General features: G+C 33.8%; 2 protein-coding genes across 3 annotated transcripts; one reads left to right on the plus strand and one right to left on the minus strand.

Moving 5' to 3' along the window:
- Window positions 1-1,772: 1,772 nt before the first annotated feature.
- LOC118032657 (FT-interacting protein 3) lies at window positions 1,773-5,677 on the minus strand. Of its 2 annotated transcripts, XR_004684684.2 has the most exons (3): window positions 5,397-5,677; window positions 2,094-4,651; window positions 1,773-1,984 (listed from the first exon to the last, which is right to left on the minus strand). XR_004684684.2 is itself a non-coding variant. In XM_035037424.2 (2 exons), exon 2 carries the CDS (start codon window positions 4,518-4,520, stop codon window positions 2,193-2,195), a length of 2,328 nt encoding a protein of 775 aa, XP_034893315.1. In that variant the 5' UTR covers window positions 4,521-4,651; window positions 5,397-5,677; the 3' UTR covers window positions 1,773-2,192. The 2 variants fall into 2 exon arrangements, 1 of the variants encoding a protein (XP_034893315.1); XM_035037424.2 differs by having other exon boundaries at window positions 1,773-4,651.
- A 7,571-nt stretch (window positions 5,678-13,248) lies between these two features.
- LOC118032656 (uncharacterized) lies at window positions 13,249-19,460 on the plus strand. Its single transcript, XM_035037423.2, has 9 exons — window positions 13,249-13,853; window positions 14,711-14,875; window positions 15,137-15,520; window positions 16,055-16,159; window positions 16,651-16,791; window positions 17,298-17,501; window positions 17,892-17,984; window positions 18,196-18,307; window positions 19,108-19,460. The coding sequence occupies exons 1-9, from the start codon at window positions 13,362-13,364 to the stop codon at window positions 19,149-19,151; spliced, it is 1,740 nt and encodes a 579-aa protein (XP_034893314.1). The 5' UTR covers window positions 13,249-13,361; the 3' UTR covers window positions 19,152-19,460.
- Window positions 19,461-19,806: the final 346 nt, after the last annotated feature.

A 19,806-nucleotide genomic window follows, 5' to 3' on the forward strand; every position in this document is an offset into this window, starting at 1 on the left:
TTTCAGGAAAGTATTTTCCCTTTAGCTGTGTTTGTTTTTCGGAAAGTGGTTTTCGAGAAATCATTTTCCAAACTTTCTTGTGTTTGTTTGCCAGTAGGAAAATTGATCAATGGAAAACATTTTTCAGTAAAAAAAAAATTTGGCTTGGTTTTCAGGAAAGTGGTTTCCTGAAAAAATTGGGGGAAAACACTTTCCGAAGTTGTGAAAAATTTAGAAATGTCATTATTTGCTGATTATATCAAATTTGATCCTCAAACTTTTGATTGCTATATATATTTTGTTTTGAATATTTATTTTTTTAATTTCATCTCTTAAAATTTTATTTTTATATTAACTTTGATCCATATTTTTATAATTGCTATTTGCTTTTTCCTTATCATTTTTTTATTGAAAATTTTTATCTATCAAATTTGGTCCTCATTCTTTTGATTGTTACTTATTTTATTTGAAAATAATTTATGAAATGTTGATTCTTATTATTTTAATTTCTTCATCTTTCATTTTTTTTTAATTTTTTAGATTTCATCTCTATTATTTTGATTATTATTTATTTTATTTGAGATAATTTATGAAATTATATTTTTTTTTCAATTTCATTCCCATTTCAAATTTTTAATTTGCAAGATTTGTTTCTCATTATTTTAATAAACTTGAGAAAAAATAAAATATTAATAAGTTATTTTTCAGCTTATTTTCCATGACATAACCAAACACTGGAAAGTGTTTTCCAACTTATTTTTCATTACATTACCAAACATTAAAAAATATTTTCTTGAAATTTACTTTACTCATAATTTACTTTCCAAAAAAAAACTCGTTTTCCCCATGTCTAGTTTATCTGGATTCCTGGGTCTCAAAGTGGCTTGATGTGCTCCCGTCATGGGGCACCGAGATGATAAAGATGGTGCGTTACTCTTCATTAAAGAATATCACCACTTTGTCAATTGCAAGAATGGTCCCTAATGGAGTGAGCCAGTGAGTCAACCTGCTTTGCCATGTTTCGGTCCATCTCTCGAACCATAGCTTTCTCTCAAAACCCTAATAATAATAATAATAATAATAATGTCTGTAGGGCACAATCGAATCACTATGGACAGCTTATCCTATTCAAGACCATAGTACATATTTATTATCGCACAACAATAAGTTCTAGCCCTATTAAAACCAACTCTGAACTTTCATTTTCTAGTATATCCTTGTCTGTTGTTTATTTATTCCATTTTTATTTGGTGAGTCCGATCCCACGCGTTGTTCCATCCATTGCGTGAAATTTTTTTTTAAAAAAAAAATCCCTCAAGTGATATTTTACGTAGACATAGGCATATTTTAGGCGGACATAATCTACTTTGGACTGCGAAAATATTTATTCAATATATCATTAAACTGCTGCATCTTTACCACATCCTGGTATGTGTCCCACCACACAGCTTAGATACAGAATATTTAAGCAAATCTAGAGTATAATAGAAAACAGAATGCACATGTAGATCTAGTCTTTGCTCAGTAATAGCATTTATAATATGCTTTTGTTTAATAGAAATACCCAATAATTAGGAAGGCAATCTTTGTCTTCCCCGTTAACTTTGAATAATTTATCAAGTAAAATAAACAAAGGTTAACATGAACAAAGTCTGCTGTAAGTTAGACAAGAAGGCAGGAAGTGGATATAATTTTTTCTCGCTGGCCATTCAGGACGTCCTGGGAATGATAGAATACCAGACAAGCAAGAGAACATTACAATATAGAAAAGAACAAGTTGGTGCTCATTAATATAATCTAAACGGGCAATTCTTTTTTTATAGAAAAAAGAAACGAGCAGGACGGGTGACATAGGCTGTGTTTTAGTAAAAAATGACCATGGAAAAAGAAGCAATTCCATTGCAGGAATATAACAAGGTTGAGATCAGAAATCCCAGTGGACAATATCTACTAGATGCAGTGAAGCATAGAGAAGGTTCACCAAAGGTTAAATTCCAACCAAAACCTATAAAATTACAAATGAAGATGGATTGATTACCATAAACCTCGAAAGTTGAAACAGGAATCCTATTAAAATATCTTTAAATAACCCGCAAATCCACAAAATCTACTACCTTCAGAGGAAGGTTACACGTTGTGCCAGAACCACCATCTTCTTCTCTGACTTGACAAGATCAGATGCAAAATGCAATTGCAGATAAAACTGGCTTTGCTCACAGCATAGAATCGGTTCTTGCTGGCAACCGCCGGAAGAAATTGAGTGGAACTGAAGGAAGTTTGTGGCGGAACCTGGGATGTCTAAGCACATACAACCCAATGAGAAGTGCCACAACTTGGAAAGGAGTAATATATAGAACAATGGCAGCAATCAGACAAAAGAGCACAAACAGAGCTGTAGCCCTTGGGTCTCTCCAGCTCAGTAAAGATTGCAGCCTCTCCCCTTGAGTAGCTAAATCACCAACAACAGTCTGAATCCTCCCTGCAATACTTCTCAAACGATCATATCTCATCCTTACAATATCAGCAGACTGTGAAGTTGGGAATGTGTCAAATTCCTCGTCCAATTCATCGGGATGAGCAGACTCCGCATGAGAGAGACGAGTGTCCATGTGAGGAGGATGCCTTGACCTCCATCTATAATACCAGACACCAATCAGGAAGAGATACAGGAAGATTGTGGGCAAGATAAGTTCTGGATAGAGGACTAGGATTATAAACAAAATGTGAATCAGCACTGTGGTGATTGGGTTTTTCCAATTGCATATCTGATCAAACCATTTCCCTATAGCCATTATCCCACCGAAAACATTCATGATTCTGAAAAAGTTGGCTTTACTTCTTCTCATACTCCACATGTGAGACCCCACATCCAGCATATATTCAACAATCTCCTTTCTTAATGGTGGCTCTGACCGGCTCAGCCTCATTGACACAATCACAGTGGCCTGATGCCTCAAGTTATCTAGCTGGCTGACAGTCAGTGGATGGATATAGTGCATCTTTGGCAGCAAAGGATGTGAGTACATGTGCATCATATTGAGCAATGATGAGCATGTAAAACGAACTGCCAAATGAATTTCTCCCATCTTTTTGACACCATTACGATGAAGGACCAACAGTGGATAGGAGTGTGTGTAAACCCTGTCAGTTTCAAGTGTGGAAAGACGGATTCGTACCTTTCCGATCCTTGAATCCCTTGACCCACCGGGCTTGTCCCCTCCATGCAAATGACAATTATCAAAGACCCCAATTGTTATGACAGTACAGGGATCGAAAACCTCCCAAGTATATTGCTCATTCCACTTGGGCGTGAAACTGTCAATGATGGTTCTGGTACGAACCCACTTCTGCCCATATTTTGCCACACAGTATGCATCAGTTGTTCCCCGACCATCCTTTGCCTTCATGGGCATCAATCCCTGAGCATTGAGAATACCCAATTCAAGTACCCCTATGCTGTGCTTCCACAGCTGTTTAGCTGTCGGACGAAGATCACTACTATAGTGTGTTGATTCATCCAGAACATGATAACCACCCTCCAAGCAGATCCTCATGTGAATCCTGCTGGCAAACTTTATTTCTTTCTTCTTTTCCCCTTCTACAACAACATGTTTCTCCAGATTAAACCACTTAGTGTTCACAGGGTTATGGTCCAACCTTCTGTCTACATAATGCATATTAATCGTGCATCTCCCCAACACTTCATCCTTGTTGGGCGCAATTCTATCTTCCACACTCAAAATCAAGGGCTCCTCAAAAGGTTCTGATGCCACAAACATAAGGTCCTCATTCCACATAGGATTAATACTCCTGCTAGGAGAAACTCTTGTTCTCAGGACTTGATTTCCCAGGACAGCTTTAACATATACTTCTGGATACCTGCCTTTATCACTCGGTACCAGGTCCTGTGCTTCAATCACATTGACCCTCAAATACCATAATTTCGGGGAGAGATATACCTTGGACCGAATATTAGCAAGACTATCTGTTCCAGTAATAGTAGCAGCATCTGAATGCCATGCTTCTGGAAAAGCTTCATCTGCCTGTGTTCCCATCCATACCGCTAGCATCAGTTCCCCCTTAAATTTATCTCCTTTCCTATCCTCCAACCGATACCACTGTGGCGCCAGAGGACTATCAGGAGGAACACGCTTTGGTATCTCATTCATATCAAAAAAAACCCGGCCAATGAAATCATCCTTCACAAGATCCTTATCCTTAACAGTAACCTCAAGCACCGACGCCTGAATCCGCTCCTTTGAAAATGCAAACACCTGGTTCCACTCCGGGTTCGTCTTCTTCTCAAAATGCCGAGTAGTGCCCTTATAGTTTCCAAGTTTAACTTCCACGTAAGGATCACAACTGCCTGTAACATCCTTCGCAGGCAAGTCCTTGGCCTTAACGACCCGGACATAAAGATACTGCATCTGCTCCACAAGATCATAGGTGCTCGTAAGCTTGTCACCAGTGATCCTTCCCCCTCCAAGATGGGGATTGGTCTCTTTCAATAGAAAATCATCCTGCGGTGGCTTCTGCATCATGTTGGCTCAAACGAGAGACACCCGAAAAAACAACCCCAATAGTCCTTCTCAGGTTGAAGTTGAAGAGCTTGTCTTCTCAGGAACCAAAATCAAAACAGGCTTTGAATTCAAAGTCTTTCAATTTGAAAACCCTGAAATATAGGAATAAAAAATCCCAATCAGCCGTTACTAATTACCAAACTAAGAGTAATTTAAATAGTCAAGGAGACTTCATAATAGGAAAGAAACCAAAAATCCAAACATTCAAAGAACCAACAATAACCTTAACAGATAAATACGAAACAGAATACCAAAAGAAAATTGAAACACAGAACTCAAAACGACATATTACATAAGCATAAAGAAAAACTAAACAACATGATCTTTAATACTTCATCGGATCCTTTAAATGACTGTTACTTACAAAAAAATCCTTAAATCTTCAGATCTGAAACCGAACACGGTAAAAAACAAAAAAAAACAAATGCTCACAAACTGCACCGTAAACTTTCTTTTTCCGCTTGGTTGCTCAGAAAATGTAGAAATATCCAAGAAAATAAACCGTTTACTATCACTGATTTTTAAAGAATATTCCTTTTCATCAACTTAATAAAAAAGCACACTCAAAAACTCTTGTTTGGTTTCTCATAAAGTTAACAAGAAGAAGATGGGTTCTAAAACAGCTTGCATAGAGTTAAGATTTTTCAGGCTGTCCTTCACTTTTTATCTCATTTTCACAGAAAATTAAAGTACTGAATAAGCAAAGAAGGTCACGGAAAATTTAAAAAAAAAAAAAAAAAACAGCTAACGTTACAACTTTGAAAACCAGAGGCAAAATAAAATAAAATAAAAATTGTAAGAAACTAAAATGCTAAAAAAGGATTGCTTCTCGCATACCTCGAAAAACATGAGGAAGGAGATCTAGAAAAAGAACCCTAGCGCTCCTTCATCTACATAAACAGGGAAGAGATAACGAAGAAGAGAACAGAAGAGAAGAGAAGATAACTCTAGAGAGGGGAGGAGTCGCAATAGTGCTTTTGCCTTTTGTTATATTTTATTTTAGTTTTTATTCTAGCAGCAGTATTTGTTTCTCTCTTTAATGAATCTGTGAGAATACACACAGAACATACTCTCTCTCTCTCTCTCTCACTTTTGCCCTCTGGCCCCTCTCTCTATTTTCGGGCTCTCCGTTGCTTTGTCTCTGTTTGCGTCCAGAGAAGGGGAGCGTGTAAATAACCGCGATAGGGGCTCGCGCGTGCGTGACCTTTCGTCTTAGGAGCGTTGTGGTGTGTTTTTTTCTGGTGGGTGAATCTGATAGTAGCGGCAAGGAAACTTTTGGTAGGCAAAGAGTCTTTTCTGTTTTGTCATTGGATTCTTTTCACGTTGGTTGAGGTGGTGAAAATGATATTTCGGAAGGATGGGGTTTTATTTTGGTCTTTTTAGTGTCAGTTAGTTAAGCATGGATTAGAGTTAGGATTACAAGTAATTGCGTGGACTTGGGCCATATTTTAATTGGGTTTGCTGTTGGTTTTTTAACTTGTACGAGGAGGCTCGGCTCGGTGATAAAATAAAAAATAAAAATAAAAACAATTTTAAGAGTTTTAGAAAACGACAATAGATCGAGTTCTATTACGACTTGACAAAGTGTAAGTCAAATGATTTTTTACTCGATTTTAAGATAATGATAGGTGTGGGTTTTATAATGCTATAGCAATAGTACTAGATTGTTGTCCTGGTACTCCGTTGTGGTTTTTCAATGTAAGAAAAAATCGAGATTATTAAAAATATATGTGTAGCCTGAATTTATTTTATTTATCAAAAAAAAAATAGAGAGTTCATTGCTAAACAACAGGTTAAATTCAAAAACTCAAATTGTTTAATAAAATTCCAAGTTTTTATTTATATTAGTTTTTAATATTAAATGTGAAATACTGTGTTCTAATCATGAAAAAAAAAGTATTTTTAAAAGTTAACTTGCGTCTGAAGTAACATACAACATCCCCGACGTGTGTTCTAAGGTTAAAGTACAGCATTGTAATTTCCAAGAATGTCCAGGGGTTACGTGTCCTTCAGTGATGCAGGTTTCATGGTAAATATGTGATTGGAGGTATGGGGTGGTTGTTTTTTAAAATGTATTTTATTTTAAAATAATATTTTTTTATTTTTAAAAATTATTTTTTATATTAATTTATCGAAATAATCTAAAAATATTTATAAAAAAATATTAATTTAAAATAAAAAAAAGCCAATTATTTTAAAAAATGTTTTGAAACGGAACGTGAAACACACTAAAACCGTACAAGGGCAAAAGGACGTGTAATGCAGTGTTTGGCCTGTGCTTTTTATTCACAGGTGTCCTTCATGCTCACCAAGAGAGAGATTCCATTGCTCGGAGGATCACCGCAGCCGGCGTTACAAGCAAGAGCATCTCTCTAAAATGTCCATTTGTCACAGGAGATGATGGTCCAGAGAGTACGGTTGGCTTTGCAAGAACGAAAGGCAAATTAAAGCTTCCCTACAGTGGAGCCATGGTTTTGGAGGTTTGCCTGCTGTGTTTTCTTTGATCTGTGAGCTAGGTCTTTTATACTGCTGAGAGGACATTGTTAGTTCTCCTGGTTTCTTGGCAGGATCCATTTGCACCTTGACTACTAACGGGAATGGTTGTACCCGCTACGCAGTAGGGTTCCGGCCAATTATTTTCTAAGCAAAAAAAAATAATAATGAGCAAAAAATTGAGATTTAAATAATTAACTCAACAGTGTTTAAAAACTTAATTAAATCAATAATGTGATTAAAAAAACAACAATAGATTAAGTAGACAAAGTAAATGGAACTTTTAGATTTTATTTGTTTCAGAATATACAGTGGCTGTGTCGGCACGTAGAAAAGCGAACATTGGATCACCAGATTTTCAATATAAATCCTAGAATGCACTCTTGCTTTAATTCTCGTATGCGATCCTTTTTTAGAATCCAATCTTCGTATTTATATTAAAAATTAATATGAAGTGATCAAATTAAAATAAAAATCAAGTGATAAAAAATAAAAAGTTGATAATTATGCAATTTAAATGTTTGTAAAAAAGAGGCCCAATACCTATTTACTGTTCAAATTAAGTCCCATTGCTTTAATTCAATTGTTGTAATTTATTTTTTTCCAAGTTGAGCATCAACTAAGAGTTAGGCTTTTTTCCGACACTATGAGTAGCCAAAGCCTAAAATAATAATAATAAAAAAATTAATTAAATTCAATTATAAATTAATCTAATGCAAAAGAATCAAATTAGGAAAAAAAAAATTATAATGAACAGTATATCACCCAAAAATCCACATTAAAACGCGTGCCTTTTAGCGTTTTTTCATAGTTACTATAATTTTATTGATGCTTTTTTTTTTGTTGAATTCGCAGGCTCTTAGAGCGTGTTTGGTAAGTTGTTTTCAATATCAGCACATCAAAACGATTCAAAAAAATCGAACTCAATTTTAGTGGACAAAACGCAACTCATGCTCTTTATTAGATCCCAATTTCTAAAAAAATATTAATCTCTTGTAATTTTTGTCTATTTGAAATTGGATCCCTTTATTAGATGACTCTCTTGAAAACGGGATTACTCCTCCCAGTGAGCGGACGAAGAATTAGTCTGGACTGAAATTGAACCATAAAAATAAATCCAACCAGTTTTAAAAAAATTATTTTTAATATATAAAAATAAAAAAACCAAGTCTGGACCCTTCACTACCCCCTCAAAGAAGATAGGTATCTCCTTGGCAGGGTTTTTGTATGATCCCATGATTCCCATCCATTAATTGATGTTTTGAAAATCATCAATCTCTCCCTCATTGTTGGAATATGGTCAATTTAAACTCTATAGAAATAATTTCATCACATTAAACCCTTTATCTCCAGGTTTTTTTTATTACTTTGAGCCTATCATTTATTTTTTATGTTAGATTGATTGTGAGCATTATTTGATCGTTTGGGTAAGTTCCACGTGGATGGCATAAAATAAATCAAATAACATAAAAAAAGAAAAAAGTCAAAAATGGAAATTAAAATAATTTTCTTTTTTAGTTTTTATGGAGAATTTGTTGTTTTTTTTATGGATATTTTGTAGACTCATGGATATTTTTGTGTCACTTTGTAAATTTATTTTTATTTTTTTCTCTCTGGTTGAAAGTTAAATTCATTTAAAGATTAAAAAGTAATCCAATAAATTAAAAATCTAGATCAAATTATGCATAAATCATGTGACTTTCACATGCAAAAATATATGAGAGGTTCAAAGTAACTAGAGATTTGAAGTAAATGATTCAGTTCAACCAAATTCTAATGGTAGAACTGAATCATTTAATATTTAATACACATTGAAAAACAAAAATCCTTTCTCGCACAAATAAAGACAATTGGTGATTCTTAAACGTTAATTAATGGGTAGAACCCTATAAAATCTAATAAATTATTCAATTTCAAATGGGTCAAATTTGGAGTCTAACTTTTTAAGTTGAGGGGTCAATTTTTATATGACTCCAAGTTTAGAAAAGGTTTGATACATTTAGCTTTTGTTTTTTTTATAAAAAAAAAAAACAAAACGTCGTGCTGGGATAGATGTGCCATGAAGAGGGTGTTTGGAGAGTGTGGTAGCGGTTGCTTTTCCAAATAGCTTTTAATGCCGAAAAGCATGCCAATAATGTTTTTTTTATTTTTTAAAAATTATTTTTAATATCAGCACATCAAAACGATTCCAGAAAGTACAAACCGAACTCAATTTTAGCAAAAAAAAAAAAATTAAATTTTTACAAAAAACTGTTTGGACCGGCCAAACAGCTTCGAAATATTAGCTTATGCTCTCTTTATTTGTGTGAGAAAGGATTTTTTTTTTTTTCAATGTGTATTAAATATAAAAATTCAGGTTAGTTTTTATATGACAGCACAATCAAATATAAAATAAGAAATTAATAATTATTTTCTGATGACTCTTTTCTTAAAATGAATTCGTTTTTTAGCAAATAAATCAGGCTTCACATTTTGATCTATGTAAATTTTTACTTATGCTATTCTTTTCTAATAGAAACATTGAATGTTGAGTTAGATGAAGTTGTGAAAGACTTCGTATATATGTTTGTGATTATAATATATAATGTTATTTAAAATAGTTTTTGATTTAAAAATTTATTCAAATATTTTTTTAAATATCATCATATATAAAACCATAAAAAAATATTAATTTAATATTTTTAAACCAAAAATATTTAAAAACAAACTCATAAAAACACTTCCAGACACAAAGTGTTTTGCACACGTGGAAAAATTGACAAACCCAGTCGTCCGCTTATTCTCTGACACACCCGGCACCAAAAACTTCAAAGTGCAGTGAAATAGATGGAGACTTGTATGGAAAGTGGCGTTAAAAATACTCGACGATGATGCTCTTTTAATGATATATATATATATATATATATATATATATATATATATATATAATTTTAATACTAAATAAAAAACATTTTAAAAAATAATTCATAAAAGCATGGTGGGTTCAACAAGCAATCAACTACATGAATTCGATCCTCTTCTCTAAATTATTCCATCGATCTCTCTCCCTATCAATAATTGAATATCTTTGTTACAGGGTCTTTTTCATGAGGTTTTTTTTTTTCAATGTTAATTTGATATCGAATATTGACCTTAGCAAGAAGTTGACGTATATCTACCGGTCATCGGTCATCGGCCATCGCTCGATTGCTGAGATGTTACCGGGTCACCACTGGCCATGCTCGTTTTATTGTTTTATGGTGCTCGCAAGCCCACGCATGCATTGTCATTTAAGAATTTTATGTTTTTTTCCATCAATTCTTCTCGTCATGATCATGTAAATGGTGGGGAAAGACATGGATGATTTTCCTATCACTAAAATGGTGTCTGTGCAAAACTTGAAACTCGTGATGAAGTATCATTAATTATTTATACCGTCACTTTAACCCAGAGTTAATTATGTTTTGAAGAGATCATCTGATATGGTGGTAATTTATGTTATTTGATTAACTACGAAAAAAAAAATATTTCATTAGTTGTATAATTTATGTTTTCTGCACTGAACTGCTACACAAATGCTTACATTAATTAAAACCTTGATTTTATAAAAACTAAAATATTATCCTTTTTTATTTATAAAAACCTGTTTTTATTTATTTAGTTTGCATATAAAAATTTATTTCACAATGTTTTTAACTAAAAAAATATTTTTTTAAATATAATCTAATTTTTTTAAAACCATAATAGCAAAAATTGTCACATAAAACATTTAGCATGCCCAGTTTTTACCCCCTCCACATCTTTCATGTTGACATCATTGCCCGTCCGCCCGTCTGTCTTTGTAGTGCCAAGAATTTCCAAGCTATCGCTTTAAGCTCTGATGAAGAAAATGAACGAAATAATGATTTTCTACAACAATTTATTTTATTATTATTATTGTAATATCATATTTGTATATTATATTTTCATTTTCATTGTATCTTTTTATCAATTGGTGCACTGATATCGTTAAGAATTAACATATGTCGTATTTCTAAAACATAAAATCTTTGTCGACATACATTTTGATCCTTAATTATTTTTAGTCTAGTCCATATATTTCAGTTTTTTTTTTTTTTTAAAAAAAAAAATCCTTAATTGATTTTTCTCGTGTTTTATTTTTCAACAAATGCAATTTAGTTTTAGAATGAATTATTCTTTAAGATTCTTATAAATTATTCATATTGTGTTCTACGACCTTTCACTTTCAAACAATATCGGTTTTCTTCTTTATGGATATTTCAAGGATTGTAAATGTTCACTTTATTGAATACATGCATAAAATCTCTTAGAAACCTCTAGAGGGTGTTGTTGGGAGACTTTTTAAAAATCAAGTCAATCAGAAGTATTTTGTATAATAAAAAAACATTAATAAGCTGCTATGAAGATAGAGAATAAAAAGAAGGTGTAGATGCAAGGGGAGAGGAGAAGGAATGTGTTTATGTATAAGATCATAAAATTTCAAACCCTTTTTTAATGTATTTAAGCTTCCTTTTATATTACTTGCCTTGATTTGCTTCACTCGATGTGTGCGAAGTAGAGATGTAATATCATAATGGTAAAATAATATTATTATATTATTGATGCTATTACATCTTGTTGATATAAATATGGGATGCTTGTTCATAATTAACGGGATGTGATAAATATCATAATAATTAACTCAGATCCAAAATATAAGTGGTTTAGAATGGGGTTACTTTTTAGCTATACAGTAAACTCAGGTATACTTGAGTTCAGCTGCAAGTTGAACTCAAAAGTAGCTGGGTGTGAATGCGTTGTGACCTGACTTAGAGTTGGACGCGAGTGTATTCTAATCTAATACAAGATTGGCTGTGGAGAAAATATAATTTCATTGTGAGTTATAGTTTTCATGTGATGGTCTTTAAACATGGAAGGTTTTTAGAAAACCATATCCCATCAACTGGTATATTAATTTGAGATATAATTTATTTGTATAATATTATATATTTTTATGATTTTATTTTTAATTTTTTGCCTCGATTGTTTTTAGGTTAAAAGAAGGGAAACAATTCTTTTAAAAGAAATAAAATAAAAAATCTCATAATAGATATATCATATTTGTATTTTAAGAAATCTAAAACATAGGGCCCAAATTGATTTTTTTAAAACATTGAAGGACAAAAATGTACATGTCATGTGAAAATTTTTAATGTTACTAGTAAAAATTTTATACTGGTATTGATATCAATAACCGATGATGATGAAACAAATACTATATATATATATATATATATATATATATGATATTAAGATAAAAAATAGTGAAGGAATCTCTTAAATAAAAGAAAATAGAGGGATGTAAAAAAGCATTAATATGAAATTGAGCATATTAAGGCATGCATTGTATGGTCTCGTTGGTGGGTATGGTTAGGCCTCGAAGTCACAGATCGATCATAAGTTATCCCTTGGACTTGACCCAGAACTTGTAATACAAAACCCATGGAGCCTCTATGGGCATTGAATCATAGCCAGCTAGACATCCTTGATGTTGTCAGATCTGAGGCTTTAATTTTAGGTCTATCAGCATAGACCTAAAATAATGCCAGAGACAATAGCTTCATAGTCAAAAGATATCTTTGAAATAATAATAAAAATAGTTGAATATTCTAATAATTATAAGTTTGAATTCCTTTAAATTAATTAAAAGTTTATATCATTATTAATTTTAAAATTAATAAAATTCATTGAGATAACGAGTTTCTTGCGGGCATTTGCCAGCTTGATTCTGAGAAAGAGCTTGTCGGCATACAAACTAAACTATTCTGAATATCAAATTAATAAAATAAAATAAAAAAACCTTTTGAAATTGGTTACATGATATAACCCTTAATCTTCTTTTATTTATCATCAGCAATTTAAAAAAGTCACTGATAAAACTTTTCCATTGCATAAAAAAAGGCTACTTTTATTTACCATAACAATTTAAAAAGAGTCACTAATAATTGTTTTTGAAAAGTATGTATTTTTTATTTTTAGATAGTGTAGTGTGTTTTAAAAGAATTATACCTTTAAAAAAAAAAAACATTAAACCTCTCACCTAAACACACATTAAATAAATAACAACTCTCAGACATGTCACAATCTGATTGTCTTAGCGTCAGATTCATCAAATAAAATCCCGCCACGCAGCTTTTCCTCGTGTAAGTACCCGCACTGAACTGCAACCCTCACTCTCCTTCTTTCCCTCACAGAACCACCATCCATAGTTACTCAAAGATCTCCAAACACACAGAAGGAACTAATCTCTCTCTCTCTCTCTTGAAAACCATGACAACAGAAACAACGTCCACGCCCGACCCGAATACAAATCCTGCTCCAACTCCAACCCCAAACCCGAATCCAAGCTCCCTAATCCACCCACGCCGGGAGCCATTCGAGCACGGACTCTTACCAATCCCCAAACTATTCTTCCCTGACCCGACCCCAACCCTAATACAGCTCAAACAACAGCTCTCTACTCACAACCGAGTCAACTCTTCCTTACTCGCTGACTCTCTCCAGATCTCCACCGACCACGCGAGGCTGATTCTCGACACGCTTGCTTCGGTTCTGCACTCTGATTCCGACCCGCTTGTGAAAGCCCGGCCCGATGAGGTCGATTCGGCTGGCGCCGATTTGCGTGATCTGATATTGTTTCTATATATTCAGTCTTACAAGAAATTGTTGCCGAGAACGCATAAAGATGCCGCTTCTGTTGCTGATGTTTGGCCGTCGACTTCAGCTTTTGATGGTTACCTGTCGGCTTTATCGCCGCTTCAGGTATTGTTTTTGTAATTAGAGGGATTAATTTGGTTAATTTTATAAATGCTGGTGTTTTTTAAGATTAGTATGTTGATTAGGAATGTAATTTTCGTGTCTATGAACAATTGGATGGAGAGCTTTTGCAATTATATAATGTGATAACATTTAGGAAGGGTTAATGCATTTCATATCATAATGATTGATCACTGCAATCAAGAATGTGTTTTTAATTTTTTTGGTGTAGGATACGGTCCGGACCTCACCTAGTGCTACGGGTTCATGTAGCAAGTTATGAATTTATGTTGATTCCATTCTTGACCCTTTTATCTCGGATTCTACAAAAAAATGATCTTGTTTTGTGAATTTCTGGTTTGAGAGATTAGATGATAGATTTTGTACACTATCTGGTATACAGCTTCATTCTGTAGAACTATATGGCTAGCAAATGCTCTTAGTATTCGCTTTTTATGGTGGATTGACTAGAGTTTATATGTTGTTGGCGCTATGTGTTTATTTGTACTAAATTAGATAGTTGAGTTTGAGTTCCATCCAAAACACTCAAGCCTTGTGGCGGGTGGTCCATTCTCAGCTTTATATATTAATCATCTATTGTTTATTTATTCCATGTGGGATAGGTTCTCTAACAGTTTGCAATCTTAGATTCGTCAACTTTTGCTGATGCCTTAGATGTTTAGAATGCTGCAAACCAATCCCAATTTGAGAAATCTTCAAATTGTATGGATTGAATTTTGTTTTGTTTGTTGTGTTTGCATGAATATAATGCAGTCTACTTCAACCAAAACCTGAAATTGGTGTTTAAATTTTGATTGTAACTTGTTAATGTTGATTTTTAATTGGTGTTTCTTTGATTGCAGCTTGTGCGTAGCAACAACCGCCGGTTTATGCCATCGCAGGCAGATGAAGAGGCTCATCAGTTGTCCTACCTACAAAAGCACATGGCCAACATTCTCTCTCTTTTGGCAGAGCCTGTGGTAGGAGAAGGGGAAGGCGAAGGAGAAGGAGAAGGAGAAGATTCTCTGGTTTGCAAAAATATTTCTCAATAGTTGGTTAAATAGGAATATTTATATGTTTTGCATGCATGCTCTAGGCATTATAACTTTCTCCTCATGAAAGTATATTTCCAGAATAAATATGATTTGGAAAATGTTTTAAGGTTAACTTGTGAAATTTTATTCACACATATTAATGCATGGATCTCTTGGTGTCTTCATAATTTGTTTTCTGCTTGTTGGTTTCTTTTTCATCTGGTTTAATTTGCTACTTTAACTACACTTTATTAGGTTTTGTCCATGGAAGGATTCGAGCACCTTGGATTTCTTCTTCAATTTGGCGACAAAGGATCTGAAGTAGTTACCTTAAGCCAAGCTGCCCCATTTTTTGCCAATTCAGATCCTGACATGCCTGCCGTTCCTGCTCCTGCTACACAAGTCCATGATTGGATTTCACAGAATATAGCATCTGCTTTGGAACATATTACTGAAAGAATTTCTGCAAAAGAAAATGGGCCAGCCAATTCATCTGATTCTGATGTAGCCATGACTGATGCCTGTACAAGTTCTATCAAGACCCCACCTAGTGCCAGGGGTTCATGTTTTATTGAGGGGATCTCCAAGTCATCATTTGTAAAGCAACCATCAGATCTTAAAGGTTCTTCTTCTGTAAAGGTTAGCATTGTAATGAATATTTGTCGTTCCATCTGTGTTCCTTCATAAAAATAACCAGATAGCATTTTTGTGAACTTATGATTTCTTAATTTGAACCTATTGCTTCTAACAGGGATTGTTAAGGATATGTGGTAGATTTTTGAGCCTAGTTCAATACAATTCTGCTTGACTTAAAAGCATGTGTTTTTCCCTTAAAATGCATGGCAGGTTTAATCCTTGGTATGTTAACATGCAAATCACATAATTAAAACTTAGATTAGCTTGGGATTTGACTTTATGAATTTGGTTATGAACTCTGGTCTTGTATAAGCCTGGCATCTCTGAGATTTATATGTGTTGTCTGAACCAATTTGCACCATACAATGTTGATATGCTATCATGTGTACTATCTCATGAAGAGAAAAGACCCCTTCCTTGACCATTGTTTTGGTGAACATTTCTTTGCTTGCCTTGTCTATGCAGCATAGTTTTAAATTTGTCTGCTTCAAGGTTGTATTGTTTTTTGGCCATTTTAACTGTGTTGTGTGGTTGCAGGTTCTGAATTGTCATGATTCCATCCTTTACATCTTAGCACCTCTGAGATATGCTACCATTTATGGATGCTCTGATGCTACTATAGTCCTTGGAGCTGTTGGCAAGGTAGTAACAAACACTTGGTTTTTGTGAGTACTGACTGTTTCAGTCACCTAGTGTTCATATCTGCTGGAAATCTTTCTCTTGCGGTTTAGTAACCAAATGTACCTCCTTTGTTAAATGAGAAATCGAATGGTATAAATTTCTTAACAATTGATTTTTCACCACATTGCTGTCTATGAGTGTATGTGCAAGTGTGTATGGCATTATCATCTATTGCGTTTAGCATCTGTAGTTCTTATTAACTCTTCATGTGTTGACATACCACTTGATATTTACATGAATAATATTTAACAAGGAATCTATAGTTGTCAATATTCTGTATGGAGAGCGTACCTTTACACATTCCTTCAACTGCTGTATCTTTTCCTAGTAGCCATTACTCTTGGTGAGTGATTAGCCTTGCAGTGTGTGCCTTCATCAACTCATGTTGAAGGTTATGGGTTATTTCTAGGTAAAAAAATGATGACGTGTATGTCTTTCAATGTCTTTTACAGGCTGTAAGGATTGAACATTGTGAGCGAGTTCATGTTATTACAGCAGCTAAACGAGTCTGCATTGCCAATTGTCGTGAGTGTGTGTTCTTTCTTGGGGTAAATCAACGACCACTAATTGTTGGTGATAACCATAAGCTACAGGTGAGCTTTTGACCATCCTCCTTTTGTGCCATAAACTGTTAGCTGTCATGGCTATTATAATATTCTGCATTGTAAATTACAGACTTACAGAGGAGAGAAGTTTCTTGGTGATGCAAGTGTCCACTTACCTTTCATGTCTGGTTTCGAACATAAAGAAAATTTACTCATAATTGGACCTCATTGTGGTTTTCTAGATTCTTTTTAAGTTTGGTGATTAAATTATTTTGTTCTGGAGCCTTTTGCAGTTTGCTGGTATTTCATTGTATTGGTTATTGCTAGATGGGGGCCTGCAAAAGGGAGATGTGCACAAGCTGAACTCTTTAACCTTACTCTTGAACACATGCATACTGCTATGATGTGATTTGCTTATTGAAAAAAATGAAACCTCTGTACTTTTGCATCCTATTAAGCAGTTCATTGGTTATAATTTAACATCCTCTCTCCCTTATATTTTTCAAGTAGTAATGAAGATTAACACTAAAAGCATTCTGTTAAATTTTAATCAGGTGGCACCATACAATACATTTTATTCAGAGTTGGAGGAGCACATGGCTGATGTAGGCATTGATGCAACCATCAACAGATGGGATGAAACTTTGGCCTTGGGAGTGGTTGATCCCCATGATTCATTATCCCACCCTGCTGGTGTCTCTGATTTTCAAGCTGAAACAGCTGCACGGGTAGATCCTGACCAATTCACAAACTTTCTGGTATAATTTATACATTCTCTTGTTAATTTACTGAAAATTGGTGTGTTTGTTTGTTTGTTTTTAAACACCTTTGTTGATTTCACTATTTATTCTGTTGAATCTCACATTTTTTAATTTGATCTTCTGCAAGTATGTGAAGTTTGATGTCCAGAGTATTTGAAATTATCATTTATTGTTTTTACTTCTTTCGCATTCTATGTTGTTACCTGTCTCATTTCTTCTTCTTTTTTTTTGGCCCTGGGGTTTTTGGGGATGGAGGTTGGGTATTATTGACTGGGGTCGCTTTCTCTTCCCTTTTGAACATCCATCACATGGAATTTCATGTTTCTTTTTGGGTTAATTTTACTTATGAAAACCTTCACATGCCTTTTGCCCTTCCTGATTTAACAGATTCCCAATTGGTTTGGAGCTGAATCCCCAGGGTCAACGAAAGACAACCCATTTCAATTACCCGAGGCTTACATGGCATCTCAGCAGAGAAATGTACGTGGACTAGCACTCAAACTGATTATAACAAGATGATCTTTCCTGGAGAATCATTTATAATAAGATGATAGGAGAGCTATACAATTGTATTTTTTAGAGCTGCTTATAGTTCATGAGTTTGGATTTTGCCTGTGTTGCCCCTTGCCACCATATTATGATTGCTAGTATTTGGTGTTTGATTATGTGTAACGCCTTTTATCTTTTCCAGCAAAAGAATTTGGGAGAGACAAAGAAATTATTGAGGGAAGCTCCTCTTGAAGAAAATCAAAAGCGAGAATTGTCAAGTGCACTCCACCTGTTATTTAAAGACTGGTTATATGGTAATAATTACCTTAATTCTTGTTATTTCCTCAATAATATAGTAATATGCTAGAAATGTATATGTTTGATGCAACCATTATAAACTTCCCAAATATTCTGAAATCAAAAGTTGACTTATAGGAATAGACCTACACAGACAGATAGATGGAGACACACACACAAATATGAGTAGGTGTATGCAAGTATATAAGCATCTTGTTTCCTTCATTTAGTTTTATTCATGATTATGATTTTTAACACATCTATGCTAACAGTCTTTGCAATATGATGCAAAGATATTCTAACCATTTACATATCTGTGTTCATTGATACCGATCATAAAACATAATAGATTATTATTTTCAGTATTCATAGTGTTATAGCTTACATGGTTTATTAGTCCGAGGAAATGTATTTGCTTTGGTCATGTGGTCTACTTTTCAATCAAGATTGTTTGGTGAATGGAATATCTTGCTGTTCGAGGGATCTAAGATAAGAGTATGATGTTATTGAAGTTCAAATTAGGTTTATGTGAAATTTCAACAAAAGGTTTGAAAATTAGAATTGGAAGTATCTCATCCTGGGGTTTAGTGGGGAAGTGGTTGTCCCAGACCTAACAATACTTGTCAATACTCACTTCATCCCTTATAGATTATAAACTTAGCAATACTTAGCAACTCTGCATTTGCTACTGTATGTTATTTAATGTGAAACTGTCTGTATCCAAAACATTTAATGCATATATAGTGAAACAAACCTATAAGATGTTTCTGCTAACAATTGTTAAATATTGAGTTGTCATCGCTTAATGATGCTACAGCTTCAGGAAATGTCAGACAGCTTTACTGCCTACAAGGCGATTGATGTCAAATGATGGATGATTATGTGGTGCAATCAAGGATGATTTCGGAAGCTTTTTCTTGTTGTTTCTGTTTCAGTGGTATATCGACTGGTAGTAGATAGAGGCAGCAGAGAATCAACCCTATTCACTTTGATAATTCGGAGTGGACATTTATCGTTATTTGGTATTTGATAGAGGCATCAGAGAATCAACCCTATGCACTTTGATTCTTTGGAGTGGACATTTATCCGGTAACATTGGTGCCTAAAATGCGTTGTCTATGCTAATCTAATTGTAATAATTTTTGGAAAGGAAATTTTACTTTAATAGTTGTTGATTTAGGTTCACAATCATGCTTGGTTGGTTCTAATATATATAGACTGTGAGACTATGATAGAAGTTATTTTTCAAAGTGATTTTTTTTAATTGAAAAAATATCAAAGTAATTTTGTTTTTAACATGAATATATCAAGATAATAAATAAATATTAAAAAATATTAATTAATTTTAAATGGACTACGAGTCTGCGATGTTAAATGAAATATGAAATCATAGTCTTGGTACGAGGGTCTTGAGTTTGCTGCTGAGCAAGAGACGCTGTTGATATGGCAACTTTGGCGGGTTAAAAATTGGAACTTTCATAAAAAGTGAAAGCATGCCTTCAATTTTGTTCTGGTT

This window comes from Populus alba, chromosome 6 (assembly GCF_005239225.2).
Source record: "Populus alba chromosome 6, ASM523922v2, whole genome shotgun sequence".
Lineage (NCBI taxonomy): Eukaryota > Viridiplantae > Streptophyta > Magnoliopsida > Malpighiales > Salicaceae > Populus > Populus alba.

Excerpts from the sequence above, each read along its gene's own strand:
- LOC118032657 (XM_035037424.2), bottom strand. The coding sequence starts at position 4,520 with ATGATGCAGAAGCCACCGCAGGATGATTTTCTATTGAAAGAGACCAAT.
- LOC118032656 (XM_035037423.2), top strand. The coding sequence starts at position 13,362 with ATGACAACAGAAACAACGTCCACGCCCGACCCGAATACAAATCCTGCT. Across the intron at positions 14,876-15,136 it reads GAGAAGGAGAAGATTCTCTG|GTTTTGTCCATGGAAGGATT; the intron begins GTTTGCAAAAAT and ends ACACTTTATTAG. Across the intron at positions 17,502-17,891 it reads ACCAATTCACAAACTTTCTG|ATTCCCAATTGGTTTGGAGC; the intron begins GTATAATTTATA and ends CTGATTTAACAG.